We start from the raw sequence: 22,003 nt of genomic DNA, 5'->3' as shown, positions 1-22,003 counted from the left end.
ATGTCATCTACATTTGCACACTGCAGTGGTTCTCTGCCGATGAGCATCAGCATTTCTCCATCAGCTCGCTGGTGGTTTCGGCATCAGCACAATGCGTAAAGTGCTTCCTGCCTCGCCAGCACCCACAACCTGTCTCAGGGGATCACGGGCCAAATTTAGTGAAATATTTAGAGCATGCATTGTGCCCGACCAAAAATAGATGTGAAACACCGTCTGCAAAATTGCACATGTACATCATATTTGAATGAAGTAACATGCATGTTACTTTCACTGCATTTGACCCAGAGAGTAAAGCATGTTTCAAAAAGGAAACACCAAACAAGCCAGCTGTGAGTCACAGCTTTTTGTATGCTACAAGCTTCACTTTGCAGAGAAGGAACAGAAGTGCATGACGCACTTAAAAGAACTCCCAAATATGTATATTCTTTCATACTGGTGTTATTCCACACCCACAGGCTGTTATTTTTTTCTGGGGAACACAAAAGGAGATTCACACGTCTCTTTTCCACACGGTTCACAGTGACCATATGAACCAAACAGGCTAAAAAAAACACCATAAAAATAACCCAAATGACTCAACATAAGTCCTCTGAAGTTTTCTGTGAGGAACAGACCACTATTTAAATCATAGATCGCAAATAAAAAATGACACAGATTAGCCACCATTGCTTTTTGTGTTTAGCGGTCAAACGTTACTGAAGCCAAAGTTTATGCGTACGGTCCTATGCAATACATTATTTTCCTATTTAATTTTTCTGGATTCCATTTTTTCTGTTTTATTTTGTCATTTTTGTCATCATTTACTCAGCATCCACTTGGTCCAGAGTTTCTCTCTTCTGTTGAGCACAAAAGAAAATATTTTTGAAGGATTTTGGTAACCAAACCGTTAATGGCAGCCATTGACTTCCATAGTACAGTATCTTAAAAAATTACTATGGAAGTCAATGGCTACCGTCAAGTGTTTGATGACATAATGTTCATTTTTGGCTAAAATATCCTTTTAATGGTTTAATTAAATGTTAATACTTTAAAAGTAAAAGTAAAACCACGTCTAATTATTTGAAATCACAAAACTTATACAATTTAACAAAAATCTGATTTTTAGGGCCCTATGAAAGACTTTTTTTTTCTTAAATTCTGTTTTATTTTTACCACACTTTAAAATGTTTAATCAAACTTTAATAATCAAAAAGCATGTTTAATTTTTTTTACAATAATAGGGCCTTATGATGTGTTTTGTTTTTTAGAAATTCTGTGTTGTGTTTTTACGTTGGTATCATTGGGGTCTACCTTATATGACACATTTAAAGTCACAACATTTGATTTGGGATCTGTGATAATTGATATTTTTTTATAAATTACTTTTTTAAAACAACTGTATGATTTCAAAAGACTTGGAATATAGCTCACAAGCTGTGCAAACTACTTTTACGGAGATTTCTTATCCTTTTTGGAGCTTGACAGACGTGGTCATTAGGAACATTATTGTAAGACAAAGATCTGTGTGAGGATGAGTAATTAATAACAGAATTTTTGACTGCTTTGACGTAAGATAAAGCCAGGAGCAAACCTGAATCATGTAGAGCTGAGCGATGCGGTACTCCTCCACGCTCATGGGCATGGGGATGCGGTACTCTTTGATCAGCATGTTGGCCGTGGAGCGGGGCTGGGGCTGGAAACGCTCCGCTGGGTCAGGGGCAAATCCACCAGGACGGCCCTTAGCTCGAGTGCATCAGAGAGAAGGAGCCCAGCTCATTTCTCAGACCTGGGCAGAAAACAGACAAATCAGACTTGAAAATCATCTCCGGACGTCCAGAGGAAAGATTTTGAGATCTGAGGCATGTGTACACAGACTCAAACAAACAAATAAACATTGTGTTTCTCCAGTGAAAATATCAAAACAATAAAGCTTCATCATAAACCGCATACATTTAGCAAGAAAAGAAGAAAATTCAAGAAACCTAATTCAAGATATTTGCTCTTAAAACAAGTCCTGATATCTTGGGCAAGTTTGCTTCTTGACTAAATTTATCTTGCTTGAAGGATGCAGAGATATTTTTACTGTAATACTGATACAATATCTAAACATAATCAATATTCATCATAACGATTTGGGTAAATGACTAAAAGAGAGAGAAACTTACTTGAAGATATTTTGCCTGAAAACAACCCCTAATATCATGTGCAAGTTTGCTTCTTGAGTAAATATATCTTGTTCTCAAGGATGTTGCGATATTTTTTACAGGAAATAAAAGACAAAAATAATTTTGATTAAGAAAAAGACTGAAGATGTGTTTTTAAAAGATTAATCACTTTGATCAGGTAAAGTTTCTTAAGAAAAAAAAATGTTGAAATATGTTGAAATATGTTGCAATGGTCAAAGTCGTCTCTCTTGCACAAATGCATCAATACACAGAAAAAAGCAATAGATCTAAGAATGTTCCAGAGATGCATACAGAGAACAAATGCATATATAAATAATAAAATAAAAACAATAATTTAGAGATTTTGTTTTTAAGTATTGCATAGATTCTCTGAAAACAAGTCTTAATATATTTATGCAAGATTGCTTCTTGAGTAGATGTATCATATTTGAAGGAAGTTGAGATATTTTGACAGGAAAACAAGACAAGACTAGGAAAATGACTCAGGATGAGAAGCTGAAAGACTGCACTGAAAAACACGGATACAACAGATCTAAAAACATGTTTGTATCTGTGTTTTTCAGTGCAGTCTTTCAGCTTCTCAAGCAATTTGTTTGCTTGTTGTATATATATTTGCACACACACATATAGAGAGAGAAACACGGATAAAGTAGCTTCAAACTAAAATGCTCATTAATAAACTATTTACAACCATTTACAAACTAGCATATTCTATATCACTTATTAGATAACATTACTTCTTCTTGGACAAACACTGGAAAAGCATCTTCAAACTGAAATGCATACAGGATTTTAAAACGGTGTATTTCTCTGTTTACAAAAGTAGCATAGTCTATATTGCTTCATAATCATTCACAAAACCCAAAATCAACAGATGTTCTGAATAATCACACAGGCATTATGTATTCAGACATAGTAGTCTCAAACGCATGCAGCACAACCAACTCGCAATTAATAAATGCAGTGTTACTGTACGCCAGCAGTGCTGTAATGGAATCCAACTGTCCAGGAATGACATCTATGCAAAAACAAAACAAAACAAAACAATACACGAGGGGCCTCGATTTGACCTTCGGCTGCCGTAAGAAATGTAAATCCACCTGCTGATGACACAGAGGTCCGGCAGACACCGTAACTCTCCTGCGGTTCCACTGGGCGCGTCACATGACACAGACTGCTTAGTGTAAGACGGATTATCCGCAGACAACTTACCCAACTCTTCCCTGAGAGGTAAAGCTGAGCGCATGTGTGCAGAAAGGTGAGCTGGTGTAAACACAGACACCACGGGACTCAAAAACAATCACTGGACATCAACCAAGCGACCATCTCAAGGTTCCCAAGAGGGGCCATGTTAGGTGCAACAGCTGTCGGCGCTAAAAACAGCATCCGTGATGAAAAATATCTAGCTATTTGGTCTATAAATAGCTGGAATGGCTTGGTTACATCATGCACCCTCGCAGTAAAAAGGTTTGCGCTGTCTTGCCTCTGGAGAAAAGGAAGCATTCAACACGATTACAATAGATTGGCTGGACCCCCGACGAGTCTCTAAAAATAGTAACAATAATCAAAGGGTCACAAAAGGAAAGGTTAGAGACTAAATGAGTGTTTATCACCACTGCTTCATTCCAAGATACCCCAAAGCTTAGGTATTCATTTAGTCCTTGTTTTCTCACCCTCATGTTGATCCAAAACTGTATTTATTTTTTTTTATTACTAAATACATTAATAAAATTATATTTTAAATGCTATTAAGTGCACTACTGTTCAAATGTTGGTACATATTCAGTACAGATGCATTAAACTGATGAAAAGTTATAGTAAACACATTTATAATGTTGCAAAATATTTATATTTCAAACATGTTTTCTATTTGTATTTCAAATCATGCTGTTCTTTTGAATTTCCTTTTCAAGGAATCCTGAAAAAAAAAAAAAAAAAAAAAAACGTATCACAGTTTCCACAGAACTGTATAAAGCAGCACAACCGTTTCCAACATTAATATTATTAATAGTCAGAAATGTTTCTTGAGCAGCAAATCAGCATACTGGAATGATTTCTGAAGGATCATGTGACATTGAAGACTGGAGTCATGATGCTGAAAATTCAGCTTTGATCACAGAAATATATTACATTTTAAATCCTATTAATATAGAAAACAGTTATTTTACATTTACATTTTTGATCAAATAAATGCAGCCTTGGTGAGATTTTTTTTTTTAACCATACATATAGTGTACATTTAGAAATCCAAATATTATAATATACAATATAAAATACACTATAAGTGATTTGATAAAGATTACATTAAACAGTTTTAATAAATCATTAGTGTTGTGAAATATTAACTTGTAAGCGTAGTTGCTGAAGATCTTAATATAGAAGAAAAGTCACGCAGGTTTGAAATGAATCTAAATTAAGGAAATTAAATACAATAGTTAAGTGTTTTTAAAAAGGATTTTCAATGTTAAAACAAAAGGCTAAAATTACTGCATTCATTCACTGTTTACTTATAAATATCAGAATAGGCTTTCGTCATTCTTTCACAGGAAAGACAATAAAAGATCCCAACTGGATGGAATAATTGAGAGCAGTAATGGTCAGCGCTGGTGAGTCACAGCTGCCAGCGCTGGTGCATTTTGGTCTTGAACTAGGTCAGGGCTTGTGGCTAGACCTGAAATATCAAACAAATGCATTAAGACACCATCATGAAGGCCTGAGACGTTCTGCTGCATGCCAGACACTACTGCTCCTTGAACAGTCGTCTAACCTATTCTTCAAAGGACATTACAGATGACAACTTCACTCCCACTGAAACCAGTCCGTCCTGATGCCTGTCGTGGCGTTTTACAACAAAACACAAGCGCTACGGGATTTGTTTGTGTCAGACGTGTCGTGAAACACTGACATATGTACCTACCGAGAGGGATTTCAGCGCATTATCTTTCTATTTCTCACCAGCTGGTTAAAATGATGCCATACTGCATTGGAGCATGTGTTGCCATCGATCTGTAGTGACAAAATAATCACAATTCTCTATAACCGCATCAGATGCAATTTTCCATAATTATGTTTGGGAAGGTTTCCAAAAATTCCTCCCGTTGGCAAGTGTCTACAGTGCCTATAAAAGGACAGTTCCCTACCGAGAATGCTTTCCCAGGACCTGTGTGTCCAAACAAACGGACACCACAACCCCGTATCTTTTTTAAAGCACATCTTAGACACAGAATGCAAAATACGGGAGCATGCAAGTGACTTAAAAGAGTGCAATACCATTTAATGGTGTAGTAATTAGTATACAGAATTAGATGAGGAATGGAAAAGGTAATTGCTTGTTTGTGTCAAGTGTCCACATAAGGCATATCATGATTTCAATGTGTTGCATTTCAAAATACATTTGACACCTATAAAACCTGTTTTGTATAAAAATACAAGGAAATCCTGGCTGAGGTGACATTATCTGTAATGTACAGCCCTACAAAACATCACGTTGACATCACCGTTAACCACTTCCTTCTTGAAATTAAGATTTTACCCCACCTCAACCTCCATCTTAATACGTCAAGGCTTGTATCAGTTAAATTGTGAGGTTAGGTGAGGCTATTTGGGTCTCGAAATGCCCAAATCACAGCCGAGACATGCACAGATGGATTTGCATGTGAAAATACTGTGGGATAAATGAGCATTCCATTAGAGACTCGGATCAAACACAGGAAAACACAGCATGCAGCCCTCTGTCCCCTCAAAAAACACCTGTTTACCAGTTGCATCGAGTACCAGGTGCTGAGATTCAAGACGTTTACCCAAGCATAGACGTTTTACCTGTTAGATGGCGCTTATCATGCTGTCTATCCAACTGATCCGATCAATGGACAGAAAGCAGCCGGTCCACGTCTCATTCCCAAACACAAGCATTCTAGCATCCTGCCACCATTGTTGTGCTGTTTTATCTTCTGGTATGAATGAAGATGTCATCAAACGCTGCTAGTTAAATCATCAGGAAAATATGAAGGAAAAAAAAAAAAATCTTGCTTTTTTTTTTTATCTCCTTCTCACTTGCAACCTTTTTCCTCTGCCGTTTCGCCTGTATCCACCTCTTGTGAGGTTATAAAGCTCTGTTGCCATGGAAATGCAAAAGGCTGTTATGAGATTGGCTGGGGTTGGTGTGATGAAGGCGGTCCACTAACTGCTCTCGTGAATGGTCCCGCCCCCTCCTGCTTGCATTCGCTCTTCCAGACTGACTGATAGCTATTGGATTCAGTCAGGGGAGAGGAGAGGAACATCTGCAGCTTAATATGAGCGCAGGACTGTCAATAAGCATTACGCAGCATCAATGGAATAAAAGAAAATTAACGTGAAAAAAAAAATGAACAGGGAGGGGTCACTGAAAATGGCATAATGACATCAACCTTATAAATAGACTCAAGCCTGCAGAATTCTTTTACCATTCCTGCACTGATTTTGGAGGGAACTGTACGGAGTTCTAAGAAACAAATTTGAACATGGTGAGATAAAATACTTAAAACATCTATTGCATTCATGTGCTGATTTGGGAGGGAAAACTGCAGAATTCAGTGGAGTAAATATTAAAAATGCTGACATAATTATTAAAAACATCATCGCATTCCTTTACTGATTTTGGAGGGAAATCCATGGAATTCTGTGGAATATATTTAAACATGCTGAGGTAAAATATTTAAATCATCTATCACATTTCCTGCACTGATTTTGGAGGGAAAGCTGTGAAAATCTATGGAATGAATTTAAACATAGTGAGGTAAATATTTAAAACGTGTATTGCAGTACTGCACTGATTTGGAAGGGGGGAATCTGTGTAGCAAATTTAAACACGCTGAAAGCATAATTAAATTAGGCAAAATATTTAATAAAACACTGCTGTTTCAATTTTGCGGAATTCTGCAGGCACTGAATTACCTGCCAGTAACTTATGTACTTCAAAGCTTATATTCAATTATTATTTACACTTGCAATGCAGCAAAGACTATGGCATCACTCCAATTTGCATACTTTTCATCTTAAATAGTGTGAACGTATACATTCATGCATGCTTTTTGAGCTAACATTACCCACAACTAATAATTAACGACCAATCAAGATGGATCTAGATAGGAGGCAGTGAACTTTAGTGAATTTTAAGTACAATTTTAGGTAGTTATATTTGTTGAATTTTTAGTTAATCTAGGCTATATCTGCATTATATCAATTCCTGCATAAATAGACATACATCTAGATGTGCCATAATTAATTAATCTAGGCTATATCTGCATCTTGCATTAAAGAAGTATTATTTTTAGTTTAGTAATGTCAATAACAGAAAAATGATGAGGAATGTGACACTTAGTTGGTTCTATATTGGTGGTAGTGTACTTTATTGTATTGTGCAGTAAAATAATGTGAACTGTGTAACGCAGCCAAAGATAAAAACATGTAAAAAGTGATCTTATCATTTTCTTTTCATATTTTCCACTAAGAAAAATATATACCATATATAGCTAATATTAACTGCAAAATATTATCTGGACATCAGCCATCTGTCTGGTTTGCTCTTGAGAACAGTGTGTTCTTGTGTTTAATCCAACTACAGACATTAATGGCCACTTTGATTTAGGCTACGTACGTAAAAAAAAAAAAAAAAACCTTCAACTTGCAAATATACAGTTTCTCAGCTCTCTCAGCTCGTTCTGTTATTAATCTTTTAAATGATTACTTGTATGTACCAAAAAACATAAAAGTAACACTTTCTGCAAAGGTGTATTGCACCGGAAATACTTACATAATCATATGTGGTACTGCAATTCACTTTAATGAAAACTTTTAATGATGAATATTAGCTCAGGAAACACATCGACCTCTGAGATTAATTGACTTAAACAGTGCTAATGTGAGGTCGACCAGTAGATTAGATATGTGTGACATTTCATATGGCGCTGCCTTAAGCTCTGCAGGGACGCTAAGAGCTCTTTATTGATTTCTTTAAGGTTGGCGTCCAGCACAATTGGGCATCTCGATGCGGTGTACAATTACAGGAACGCATCAGGTTAGTTATTCAGCACAGCACTTTCCAGACATCTGATTTCAAACTAAATGCCTACAGGAGGGAAATTGAAAACAATGATGATGTAGCTTATTTTATCAGGCATTAAACTTTTAAACACTGTTTATTTGAATAATTATTTGGAAACTCGAAGTAGTTGTTACATGCCATTATTTTCATTAGTTAATATTTTAAGTTTCTTTCATATTTGCACTACGGTTCCAAGTTTGATCGCTGTTTTCACAGAAATATGAAGCATCAGAACTGTTTTCAACATTGATAATAATCAGAAATGTTTCTTGAGCAAATCATCATATTAGAATGATTTCTGAAGGATCATGTGACACTGAAGACAGGAGTAATGATGCTGAAAATTCAGCTATACATCACAGGAATAAATTACATTTAAAAATATATCCAATTAGAAAACAGTTATTTTAAATTGTTAAAATATTTTATGTTTTTACTGCATTTCTGACCAAATTTTGAAGCTTTAAAAGAAACAATTGTGTACTGTTAAAAATAGTATTGTGCCTCTTAAGATTTCACTTGCGTGGCTATCGTGAGAACCACACTTAAAACCTTAAAAGATGTGGTGTGCATATCTCAGTGTGTTATTCAAAAACAGGAAGTACAATGGGGACTTTGGGTATGTTTGACATTTCACATCCTTCTAGCCAACCTGACGACAGAACCTGTTGTGTTTAGCACCAAACACCACTCATCCGTTATCCCCCCATCAGCAGGTTTCTGTTAACAGACCCGTCTATCCAGTAACGGCAATTTGTTCAATTTAATTGATCTGAAGTCCTCCGACATAACACAGATGCAGGAGTCTGACACTCGCTGGCTCTGAACGCACACGACCCACGTCACGGTTCCACTGTAACTGCTGAACACCACAAAATAAAACAGGATTTTTAATGCACCGCTAAACCTCTGAGCACACAACTATGACAAAGGACTTCCTTCTGTTTCCTTTGCTTTGGATACGTTGTGTAACAGAACAAAGAACAGAGGAGTATTTTGAATATTACAACTGTTGGCTATTGAGATAAAGAGATTAAACAGGGTTATTTGCTGGCATGAGAATACCAACACCATTATCCCATTTCTGAGGGTGTCAAAGGCTAAAGCTAATTCTTTCAAGTGAAATAATTAGCTGTGGAAGACTGTAACAAACCTTTAACCTGAAGCAACTTCATCATGCACTGAAAAAAATTTGGTGCAGGATTTACTTTGAAACAATTTTCACTCTGAAATCTTCGGTAAAATGTGCTTTACAAATAATTACAAAGAGATGGCAAATAATACATTAAACATGAGATTAAAAGAAAAACAAACTGAAAAAATAGATGTAGAAAGACTCAAAAGTATTTTCTTGAAAAAAAATACTCCATAGAACTTTGAAAAACTACAGGTGACAAGACATCTAAAGACCAAAATATCATAGAAACTGGAGGGAAAACACTCAGAACACCCTAGCAACCACATTAAAAACAGACAGAATACCTTAGCAACCACAAAGCAACGCCCTGACAATCAGCCAGATGTAGCATTGAGCTATATGGACTCAAGAAGCATCACTAACATTTTCGATATAAAACATAAAAATCAAGTTCATGTTTAAATTATCTTAAAAAAATTTTTTTTTCTTTCATAACTTTGTAAGCATGCTTATGTAAAGTACAATACTTTGGCAATGTGCTGTTTGGAATGAGGAAGCATCAGTAACATTTTCTATACAGAATGTAAGAAAATCTAGTTTATATTTAAAATATGCGGGGCAAAAAGTAAAACATTTTTTTTTTAATCGTAATTTTTTGACGTTAATTAAATGAGAAAAAATTATGATACCATTGTTTTAATTGGTAAATATTTTACTTTAAAATGATAATATTAAATATTTTCTTCATAATTTTCTTTTTAAACTTGCATTTTCATAAATATTGTCTTTAATATTTACACTGCTGTCAGAATTTTTTTTTTTTTCAAAAGAAATTCATACTTTTTTTTTTGTCAAGGACACATTAAATGGATATAAAGTGACAGTAAACACTTCTTTATTATTACAAAAAATAAAATTCAAATAAACACTTTTGTCAGTTTTCCTCCCTCTTGTGACCATATTTGGATTTCCTGTTCCTGTCCTTGTTTAGTTCTAATCATTAAGTTATTAGTCCCCAGCCTTGTGTCTTTAAGTATCTAGTTTACTCCTCGTTTAATTCTAGTACTTAAGCTGTGTTTCCCTGTCTTTGGCGTCCCGTCTTAAACATCATTCTGTGTTCCCAGTGGTCCCTATGTGTTTGGAGCAATAACGCCGGTGTTATTTGAAGAACTCCTTGTCTCCTTGTTCCCTGCTCAAGAGAAGCGTGACAACTTTCTACTCATCAAAACATTTAAAAATGTAGTTCATATTTAAAATATCTAAAAATGTATTTATTTTTTATTTCTTAATGGTTACTTAAATGCGAAATAATGCCATTGTTTAAATTTGGTTAATATTTTCTTCTTAATTGTATTTTATTTTTTCATAACTTTGCAAAGTCCTCCTATGTTAAGTACAATAATTTGACACCAGTTCTTTGGCATTATGCTATTTGGATTCAAAAAGCATCACTAAAGTATCTATTTCATTTTTATTTATTTTTTTTAAATGGCGACTTTGTGAAATCTGCCTTTGTAAAATACATTACCTCGACATAAAAGATAATGTGCATCACTGTCAAAACTGAATAACGTATAATCCATCCCAATGTGCTTCCCTCTTAAACTAATCGCACACGTGGACGACGTTCTTCGCTTCCTATGATGCTTTTCCGAAAACGACAAAATTCTTACCAGAACATCCGAAGTCTCTTCTGCTTCAGATAAATTAGAGGCAAATAAGTCGGAGACGATGCTCCGCTACACATGAATAAATGGAGGAACAGGGAAGCACAAACAAACCCTTGACGTGAGGGGCGGATGATGAGAAAAGGCAGTTTATTTATAGAGCGGCCCAGCTGATAGTGGCTCGCCTCCGTGCTCACTCGTTTCTTTAAATTATTGTAATAAATCACTCACCTCATGGGGGTTTGAGCTCAGATAATCGTCAGCCACTCATCTCATGCCAAGCCTCTACTCTGAGCTAATAAAAAGCCTTTTTAGGGGCCAGTTGTGGGAAAAATGGAACCTATTGAGAAAAGAGCTTCCGCTGGAGTCTGAGATGCTACGTCGCTGGTGTTGGCGGAGCACATTAAGGGAGCTCGGGGTATAATGCATGAGTTTCATAAGGCGGATACCTGATGCGACTGCTGATATGCTGCTGGGTAATGGGGAGGAACAAATAACGTGGCTAGGAGGGAAAATGCAAAAGCACTGAGACATACAAATGAGACCAAACACACATGAGCCAGAAAATCTCTCGATCTCATTCTCAAGTCAAATCACTACAGGAGTTATTATATGCAAATATGATGCATGTAAGTTGAGAACATGTCATTTTAAATCTAGTTCCTTGCTTGTATGCTATAATACTATGTACAAAATTTATCAATGGCAACTTCTCCTCAAAGGTCTCATTCCCCCTCTGTTGCTTTGCGTTGCAAATACCTGCTGAAATATCAAATGCAAATCTACAAAACCTCACAATAAAATGCAAATCGCTTCACGAGTGAGCAACACGGCTCAACAGGATGATGAAAGGGCCGATGGCGTAAGCGTGTCGCTGTGTGCGGTGGCGGGAAAATTCCACTGACCCTCATACTTTATCAGACACGAACTTGGAGAGGAACTTTGCTGGACCACAGCAGCCAAAAAGCCTCAACACAGACACCAATGAAAGCTTAAGACACCAGCTAGTTCTTTCCTGGTAATGATGAAAACCATAAATGGAAATACTGCAGTTTTGATGCAACATGCCAGTTTTTAATGTTCGGCTGTGTATAACTATTCAAAAGACATGGTGAGTATGAAACGTCAGTGTGTAGAACAGAACGACTTGGGCTTGCATCGATTTTTATGTGAAATTGGCATAACTTGAGGCTTGAGAAATCGATCGCACTGTTGAATACTGCATCAGGTGTTTAATATTGAGTATCATTTTACAGCAAGGAGATTAAACAGAAACCTCACAAGAAAACAAAATACACGGATCTACAATCTCCAGCGCATTCGATTGTTTAAAACAATGCTGGAAATATTGAATATTGGGACTGTGGATCAGATTTTGTTGTGTAAGAGAGAAACAAACATGGCATCTAATAAAAAGACTAGATATCTTTTGGCTTTTTCACAATATTAAATATGTATCTCAATGTTTATATTTATAAATCATCGAATCAGAGTTTGGAATCATTAAAACCGAGAGCTTGACATAATTAATGAAGTAACTTACTTGCTTAAACATTTAAATACATTGGTCAAAGACCAAAGCTTTAAAATTTATAAAAGTGATTTCATATACCGGTCAAAAGTTTGGGATCGGAATGATTTTTTTATGTTTTTTACTAGACTTATATTGTTAGAAAAGATTTATTTTTTGAATAAATGCTGTTCTTTTTAACTTTTTATTCATCAAAGAATCCTGAAAAAAGTAAATCGCAGTTTCCCAAAAAATACTTGGCAGCACAACTGTTGCCAAAAGTGATAATTCTAATAATAAATCAGCATATTAAAATGATTTCTTAAGGATCATGTGACACTTTATACTGGAGTAATGGTTGATGGAAATTCAGCTTTGCATCACAGAAATAAATTATATTTTAAAGGATATTAAAATAGAAAGCATTATTTTATATTGTAATAAAATTTTGCAAGATCACAGTTTTTTTTCTGTATTTTTGATCAAATAAATGCAGCCTTGATGAGCAGAAGAGACTTCTTTAAAAAACATTACAAGTCTAACTGATCCCAAACTTTTGACCGGTAAAGATTTAAAATGACAGTTAATTAGTTTTGGGGGGAAGCACTGTGATCCTAAATAGAGTTTTTTGATGTCATCTAATGATTCTGGTTCTAAATATGCCTGAAAATATTTTTAGGTATATGAACTACTGTTACACTGAATGACATTTTAGTGAGTGCCTTCTGTAAAATCATGGTTAAATTAAAAAAAAAAAAATGTATATTTATATAAATTATATATATATATAGCTCAGAAAAAAATCAAATGAAACAGTTCACATTCTAAAGTACAGAACAAAACTTTTTATACAACTTAAACAACTTAAAAATGTATAAAACTTTAGTTGCTCTGATGCTTGAAAACCCCTTTTTCGTCTTTGACCCACATCAAAAATGGCAGTGAATTTTGTGAACTTTTTTAATCAGTCAATCTTTTGAATCAGTGAATATAATTGAACAGCTCACACTCGTTCATGGAAAATTATTTCATTTAGAAGCATTTAAAAACGCTAGTCACTAATGAGTCACAAGACATATACGGATCACAAAATCAATTTAATGACACTCAGCAATGACACTTTACAATAAGGACCCATTAGTTCACAATAATTAGAGCATTAACCAACATTAACTATCAATAAGCAATACATTTGTTACAGTATTTATTAATCTTTTTTAACATCACTGTTCATTGTTAGCTCATGTTAACACAGATCCATTAAATAACATCAACAGATACAACTTTTGGTTTTAATAATGCATACTATATCAGCTATCCCAGCATCTACCATAACATCTTTTCACCAGTCACTTCTCTAAGTTCAGAGGCCACGTCATCAATCAAAGCCACAGTGGGCGTGGCCTCAGAGTGCCACACACGGCCCAATACCATTAGCGTCTGGACAGGCTCCAAGCGCAAAAAGTGAAAAATACACAGTTCCTTCTCGCAGCATTAACAGCACGCCGCTCGGAGTCGCAATGACACAAACCCCCCCACCCCCAAACACCGGGCCCATTTGTTACCAAGATTAGGCATCTATTAAGACCAACTGTCCATTTCCTAATTGCATTCATTAATAATGGTGTTATGCTTTGTGAAGAATGGCTATTGCCCAAAAACAAACCAACACCTGAAGAACTGATGTTACAAAAGAGGTTGCAGCAGGTAGGTCTATCCTAACAGAGTGGTCCTTTCAGTGTATTGCCTTTCCGAGTCTATTACTGTAAGTGGGGCGGACAAACACTATTAAAATTTTAAAAGACAGTGACGTTTGGCTATGCCGTCACAAGCTGCATGAGCGAAATAACACTTGGGGACAGTACTATGCAACTTTTGGGATGAGGTCAGCGGATGGATCATTTCAACACACAAAGGCTTCTGATGGTGTCAGCCAATGTGTTTGTAGGGATAGTTAACCCTGTAATGAAAATCATTCAATATTTGCTCACCATCATGTCAATCCAAACCCATCTGAGTATCTTCATCTATTGGTTTTATATCCAACACCAGTTGGTGACCATGCCTCTCAAGCTCCAAAACTATTAAAAAAAACTAAAGTGACAAAAGAACTATTAAAGTAGTTCATACGACATGTACACCATATTCAAAGAAATATGATAGCTTAGTATGAGAAAGTCATTATTTGCTCCATATTTGAATGGATCAATATTAGCATTGAGAGCTGCAGATTTTAAGTCAGTAATGACAAACATTTCCAGTGTGTTCATCACACAAAACGTGACTTCAGAAGACTTGAAAGATAACGCGCAAGAAACACAGTGCTCTATTTTGAAGCCTGACAGAGATGGTCGCTATTGACTACTATCAGTCAGGGTAATAATAAAAAAAATAAAAAAAGAGCTGCAAGATTGAACATCATTTACCACTAAATAAAAAGTTTCAAAATGTAATTGCGAGTTTACATCTTGCAATTCTGACTTTTTTTTTTTTTTTTTTTTTTTAGAATTGCAAGATATAAACACAAAATTGTGAGTTATAAAGTCAAAATAGCAAGATTTAAACTTTATATTTTCAGGATATTAAGATTTAAATATGAAATATAGAATGATTTTAGCTCGCAACTGAATGTTTTGAATTTGAGGGTGCAAAAAAATTAAAATATTGAGAAAATCGCCTTTAAAGTTGTCCAAATGAAGTTCTTAGCCATGCATATTACTAATCAAAAATTACGTTTTGATATTTTTACAGTAGAAATTTACAAAATATCTTCATGGAACATGATCTTTACTTAATGTCCTAATGATTTTTGGCATAAAAGAAAAATCTATAATTTTGACCAATAGAATGTATTTTTGGCTATTGCTACAAATATACCCCAGAGACTTAACACTGCTTTTGTGGTCCTGGGCCGCATATGAGATATAAACTAAATTCTGAGTTATAAAGTCCAATTCTGCGTTAAAAAAGAAGGACTTTTTTTTTTTTTTATGACTAATGAGATTTAATTTCTTGTTTTTATGAGTTATGAGGTAAGAGTTGTGATTGTTAAAAAGTTGCAATTATATTTTTTTATAACATGCAATCACAAGTTGTAAAGTCAGAAGTGTGAGATATAAACTACGAGTTTATTTCTCACAATTCTGAATTTATAACACAAAGTTGCGAGTTACAAACTCACAATTCTGTGGAAAAAAAGACATAATTGTGAGATATAAATTTGCAATTATGACTTTATAACATGTAATTGCGACTTTATAACACAATTCTGACTTTATTACTTGTGATTCTGAGAAATGAGAAAAGTCAGAATTGTGAGATAAAAAGTCGCAATTACCTTTACATTTTTATTCAGAGGGTGATTAGTTTAAATTTTTTTCAGTAAACTATTCGATTAGGATCCCATGATCATTCTGGTTACGGTTCCTCTAAAACAGGTCTAGAACACAGATGCCGCTCCCCTCGTCAACTGCGGGAATCAACTCTTCCAGATCAGCTGAGCTGACTAATGAGCAGAACAGGGAATAGAGATGTCGATGGACATGCTATGGCTATTTGTAACTTTCTGTAAGTTATATAAAAACACCCAAGCATATGCCCACACAGCTCTTCTGCCAACACCAACACACTTCCTGCTACAGTATGCTTATTAACGAGCACAATGGGTATATTTGGAAGCGGAGATACCAGTGGTACCCAGTGGAAACGTCTGCCAAGACAGTCCAGCAAGAAACAGGATGGGACGCATCAGTGCTGGGATGACTGATGGGCTGATTCTCCTCGACAAATACTCAAGGAGATCCAGAACAAGCTATGCTAAACATGATACAATGTGCTCGCACACAAACCTATACATACTTCATTTATGAGAGATATACAGTGTCTGGAGACCAGGGTCGAGCGTCTCCGTTACACACTCGAGGGAAAAGTGCTACTGTTACACAGGTTAACAGATTCCAGTGTACTGTATGTGAACGACTGTCAGTCATATCATGAATACAAACACAAATGCAAGATTTTGCTTTTGAATTCATTCATTCTAAAGAAATGATGGTACTGTCCATGTAATGGAATAAACAAGTTAACCTTGAAGCGATTCTGATACAGTTTCCACTACGGTGCAAAATAAAACTCTAGAAAAACTGTTTACACATAGTCTCGCAGACCTGCATGCAAGACTGAAATATGAGCAATTTATGTTGTGCAAACACAGTTTAAGAGCAGGTTTATGGTTAAGCAATGTTGCAAAAAAAATTGCATAAATGAAAAAAAATAATAATAATTACATCAAACTTGTGTACAATAGACAGACTTCATGTCAATGAACCTGTAAGACTAATTCACCATGGGTTCCCTTGAGATTTTCCTATGGGTTTTTATAATGGGGGTTTTCAATTCATGAGTAAAATAAGGTCTGTGGTAAATATAAATTGACAATACTTGGATGTTTTGCTCTACAACGCAAATTGCACACACCCATACTGAAAATGTGAATTAAAAAAAAAAAACACTACATTAGAAAGTTTGGTGTGTGAGCAGTTTAATATGTTTTTACTGTAGTTGGATTTTTTGATCATTGCGTTAACAAGCGCAAGGTTGGGGGTTCGATTCCCCGGGGAACACATGATAGGTAAAAATTGATAGCCTGAATGCACTGTAAGTCGCTTTGGATAAAAGCGTCTGCTAAATGCATAAATTTAATTTAATTTAATTTAATTTAATTTAATTTAAATTTACAACAAAACATCCAAAACATATGTTTACCACATACTTTATTTTCCTAGAAAAACCCCATTAAAAAACCAGAGGAAAACCTCGAGGGAACCCATGGTGAATTAGTCTTCTGGGTTTTGATGTCAAGGCTGCAGCTCTCTATTACATTTGGTTCATATATCAGCTTTTCTTTTTAACTTACACTCTAAAAAAAAGGGTACAAAAGCTGTCACTAAGGCAGTACCTTCGCTAAAAGTAACATCTTTGTACCATATTTATCCCTAAATGATGCATATTGGTACCTTAAAGGTACATACTGGTCTCAAAAATGTACAAATTAGAAAGGGTACCGCACCAGTGACAACTTTTGTAACTTTTTGAAGTATTATATAAAATGCAAGACTGGTTTTGCTATGATTTGTTAACAGACTTATTGAATCATCTTTTCAAGTACTAAAGTATATTGAGTTGATTATCAAAAACAGCAATTTCTACAGTACATGCTTATTTAATATATAAAACCTTTTTTGGGTTGAATTTCCAGCAAAGATATCCATATTCTTAAATTATTTATAGCTATTGTGCTGTGAAATTCTTAAAATGTTAACCAAGAAAAAGCCACAGTAAAAAAAAAAAAAAAAAAAAAAAAAAAAAAAGCTCATTACTGGCTCTTTCACAATAATAACACAATGGATGACAAAACTTCCTGGCTCAAATGAACATACGTATGTTCTGAAGCAGATTGGTGGCCCCTAGCACGCCTGCTTGCCTTGTTTGGAGGGAATGTATTTAAGTGTTTACTATTCGGCTATAAATAACAAGGTGCAACTGTGTAGTGTGTATCGCCCCGTCGTTTCGCTCCCCTCTCTACGCCATGGCACCGGCTCACTGCTGACAGTGTCTGGGTCATATCGGCATACTGTCACGAGCCTGGCAGCGGCCTGCCTTGCCTCCGTCCACCCATACGTCCCTGCCGGAGCTGCAGCCATTAGCAGGCATTCTCCGGCCGGGGGGGAGCGGAGGGGGCACTGGAAGTCAATCAATACTGTGACTCATTCTATCTACGATGGCTGCTTCATAACAGGATTCATTAAGAACAAACCTAATCATTTTGGCAGGATAATTAGATACTGGGAAGCATTTTTTCCTCTCCCTCGATTTGCTTGAAAAGACCAGGGCAAACTATGAGGTCTCGCTAACTAAAAATGCAGGTTGCTAGCAAAAGGGAGGGTCCTGCGCGCACACGTGGAATGAATAGCAGCTAAAATTAACAAGTCCGTGACAAGTTAATTGTGACCCTGCGATTAAGACGTGAAGAACATCCTAATTATCTTGGCAAGACTGAAATTATTACTGGATGATGCAGGACTGTTTTCGATGCGTTTATTAATCAAAGACAGATGAAAATAATGCTAGATATTGAGGATGAATCTTTACATTTTGGACTGGGGGGGCCAAACGTAAAAATTTATTTATCAGCCGATCTAAATATTGGGGGGACCAGTATTGGATGGATGGATGGATGGATGGATGGATGTATAGATAGTTGGTTTTTAAATAGATGGATAGATGGATAAATGGATTACAAAACTGTTTTACAGCACAAACACTCTTCGTCTTAGGGTAACGTAACTTTAAGGGCTTTCTAATCCTTAACCAGGTAGGTTATCTCTGACAGTTGATTAACTTTAGACATCCAATAGACCAAAACAGCCAAACAGGGTCAACTGACAAAAATGGTCAATTATTACATGGACATGCACACAAAAACACATGACTGAGAGTCACGTCTGTGTCATTTGAGTCAACCGCATATGCAAAAAAACTGTAAAATTATCAAATATTTGTAAAAAATTATTTGGCTAAAAATCAACAGTGTTCCCACGTTAAGAAAAATCATATTACAGAAGTTATACTCACAAACTGCAATTTATATCTAATAAGATACTAAGACATAGTTTAGCATAATTTAAAAAAAAATGTATATTCAAAATAGAAATTTAAATAACCTTTCCAGGCCTGTAAATCACCATTTACACTTTTTTGTTTGTTTGTTTGTTTCCAAAATAGCAGATTTTTTATAACATATTACTGTTTTTGTATAAACTACAAAGCTGTTTTTCTATTAGGGATGCAACGATACCATTTTTTCAGAACCGATCCACTTAATTTTAATGAAAAATATCAAATGAAAAAATATAATCATAATCTATGACAAAAATACTATTATAAACTAGGTTAGTGGATAATTCACCATCAAAAGATACTCTAGAAATATCACGGGTGCACAATAATTTAATAAAATCTAGTGAAATATGTTATTTACAAATAAAAGTGAATAAGTCTAAAATCTGGTAAAATGTTACACATTTCTCTTTGTATTGTTGTAAAATACATTCATGAAAAAACAAGTAGCCTATATACATTTATACAGAAATCTAAAAGACGTTTCTTTTAAATGTATAGCACAGTAATAAAGGAAGCAACATGTGATCGATAGGACACAATAAGAAAGGCTATTAATAAACTTTGATTGCGCAGAAAAATATTATAATGCTAAAGACGCCAATATATAGCGGCACAGAGCTCTTATGCACATCCCGAGCGCAGCATGATGCGCTTGAAACAACACGGAGTCCTCCGAGTCTGCATAGAAAAGCTCGTGTTCATCTTCAGTTCTCAGTCAGTGTACTGTTTGAGTAAATTAATTACTCTGGGATATTGGTTTATTTTGACTTAAAGGGAGTGTCACGTTAAAAAAAGCGAATAACTTAAGTAATTTGTGGATTAATGCTTACTGGAGATGCGAACCGTTTCAAACGATTCAGTCTGATTTGGTGAACTGGTTCAACTGGTTCACTAAGAAGAACCGGTTTAATCGAACAGTTCGTTCTCGTCTGACCGATACCCGATCCGCAGAAAATGCCAGTATCGGTGCCGATACCGATCCTGAGTATCAGATCGATGCATCCCTATTTTCTATCATTTAAAAAAAAAAATACATCAAGATTTTTCCAGACTTTGGGAACAGTGTTCATGGCAAACCTAAAAATTCTAACATCAGAAAAAGTTATATTTTTCTTAAATTAGGTAGGTATTCATCAGTTTACTTGCAGTGGATAATGTCACTTGTAGAGCTAACTAATCTCTCTGACAGCTAATTAACTTTGATAGGTCACAAATTCAAAACCCAAAAATCATACTATACATCTCATGACCAGCTTTCCTGAGGAGATCACATGCAGTAATCATTTTAAATCAGACATAAATATAAATAATAAGTAAGACTCTTTAAAGATGAATATACATAATTCAATGCTAATTCACGAAACTGATACCATTAAATGAATACAGCATACATTATTACAGGTAGAAAATCAAACTGATAAGTGATTTGACTGCCCAGTGATAACCCTCATTAACTATTTATGCTACCGCGGCCGATTTATGAATCCCATCTAATCTAGACAACCGTAAAAGCCTTAAGATAACACTAAAGTTACAGCATCTAAATAATCGAATAATCTCCTCCACAATTAACTTAATAACACCTTTAATACTCACATGCGTTAATCTCATTTCAACTCCCAAATGGTTCGTTTAAACGGGGCAATCCGTTTAGAAAACAAAAAAACAAAACAAAAACAAAAAAAAATCAGGGTTTAAGGCGTTTAATAATTAATTTTGGTCACGAATGACAGCTAGAGAAGGCCGTGACTAGCGAACTCTTAAGAGGCCGTTGGAATTCAAAATAAACCGTTGAGAAGAACATTTTCAAATGCGTTTAGATGTTTCGCGGGCTTTGTTTTTCTTACCTTCGGCGCGGGGTTTTAGCTCGAAGCGGCTCTGATCAGAGCGACGCGGCCATCGATATCCGGCGGCTTTAGCTCACACACATCCCCGCCGCGGATCGAGGTGTCTGCCGGTCGCTGCAACGCTATTTCCTCGCTCTGTCTGTAAGCGAGCTGCTGGCTACCGGTTCAGCCGATTAATAAAACAGCGAAGCAGGCCGACGGATTCCTCCATGCAATCAAAACATAAAGTCCTGTGCTTTTAAAATAGCGCTTACGACTGACAGTCCACTACATACACGTCAAAGAGGAAGTGACAGGACTGGTTAAACCACAGTAGAGCTCGAGATTGACTGTCACTGCCTTTGCATTGTTGTTTTCAGCATGTAACGTTGCAGTAAGGCTTCCTGCATGATTATATCCGCTGCAGCTAATATAGTTACTCCTTTAAAAAGCAGCATGCAGAAAACCTGTACAGGTATGCTGATCCTTGCATTTGTGCGCCGTCCTGTGGGTTCCGCGGGTCTATTTAAAGCATGTATGCTCTTTCTCAAAACCTTGACCTAGCTTTTCAGTGCGTGCACGTCCTTTCCTTCTTTCTATCTTTACCGAAAGTGCGAGCAGCATCATTTCTGGTACGATATCATTGGATGGTAAATGCACCTCTCCCCTTCCTCTAGTTATGTTTCCATCGCTGTAGTGCCCTCTGGCGGCGCACTTCTATGACTAAAACCGCTGCTGTAGCGAGGGTTTCTTAAAGCGACAGAGTTAAGGCAAAACTTAAAATTTTGTAATTATTTACTTACCACCGTGTTGTTCCAAATCCATATGGCTATCTCTCTTATGCAAAACACAAAAGGAGATATTTTGCATATTGTTCAAGCTGTTCGTCTATACAATGGAAGTGGATGGGGACTAGCTGTCAAGCTCTAAAAAT

General features: G+C 35.8%; 1 protein-coding gene across 8 annotated transcripts in view; it reads right to left on the bottom strand.

Moving 5' to 3' along the window:
* LOC109097488 (membrane-associated phosphatidylinositol transfer protein 2) overlaps window positions 1-21,740 on the bottom strand; it is a 61,019-nt gene extending 39,279 nt beyond the window's left edge. For 4 of the 8 annotated variants that reach the window (XM_042765573.1, XM_042765577.1, XM_042765576.1 and 1 more), the window contains exons 1-2: window positions 21,091-21,740; window positions 1,571-1,765 (exon numbers count right to left, since the gene is read on the bottom strand). In XM_042765573.1, coding sequence (XP_042621507.1) covers window positions 1,571-1,648 — 78 coding nt within the window. In that variant the 5' untranslated portion in view covers window positions 1,649-1,765; window positions 21,091-21,740. The other 4 variants (XM_042765579.1, XM_042765580.1, XM_042765575.1 and 1 more) reach the window with 3 other exon arrangements.
* Window positions 21,741-22,003: the final 263 nt, after the last annotated feature.

This window comes from Cyprinus carpio, chromosome A10 (genome assembly GCF_018340385.1).
Source record: "Cyprinus carpio isolate SPL01 chromosome A10, ASM1834038v1, whole genome shotgun sequence".
Classification (NCBI taxonomy): Eukaryota; Metazoa; Chordata; class Actinopteri; order Cypriniformes; family Cyprinidae; genus Cyprinus; species Cyprinus carpio.
The sequence above is the reverse complement of the archived record's forward strand: the minus strand, read 5'-3'. Positions and strand labels throughout refer to the sequence as shown.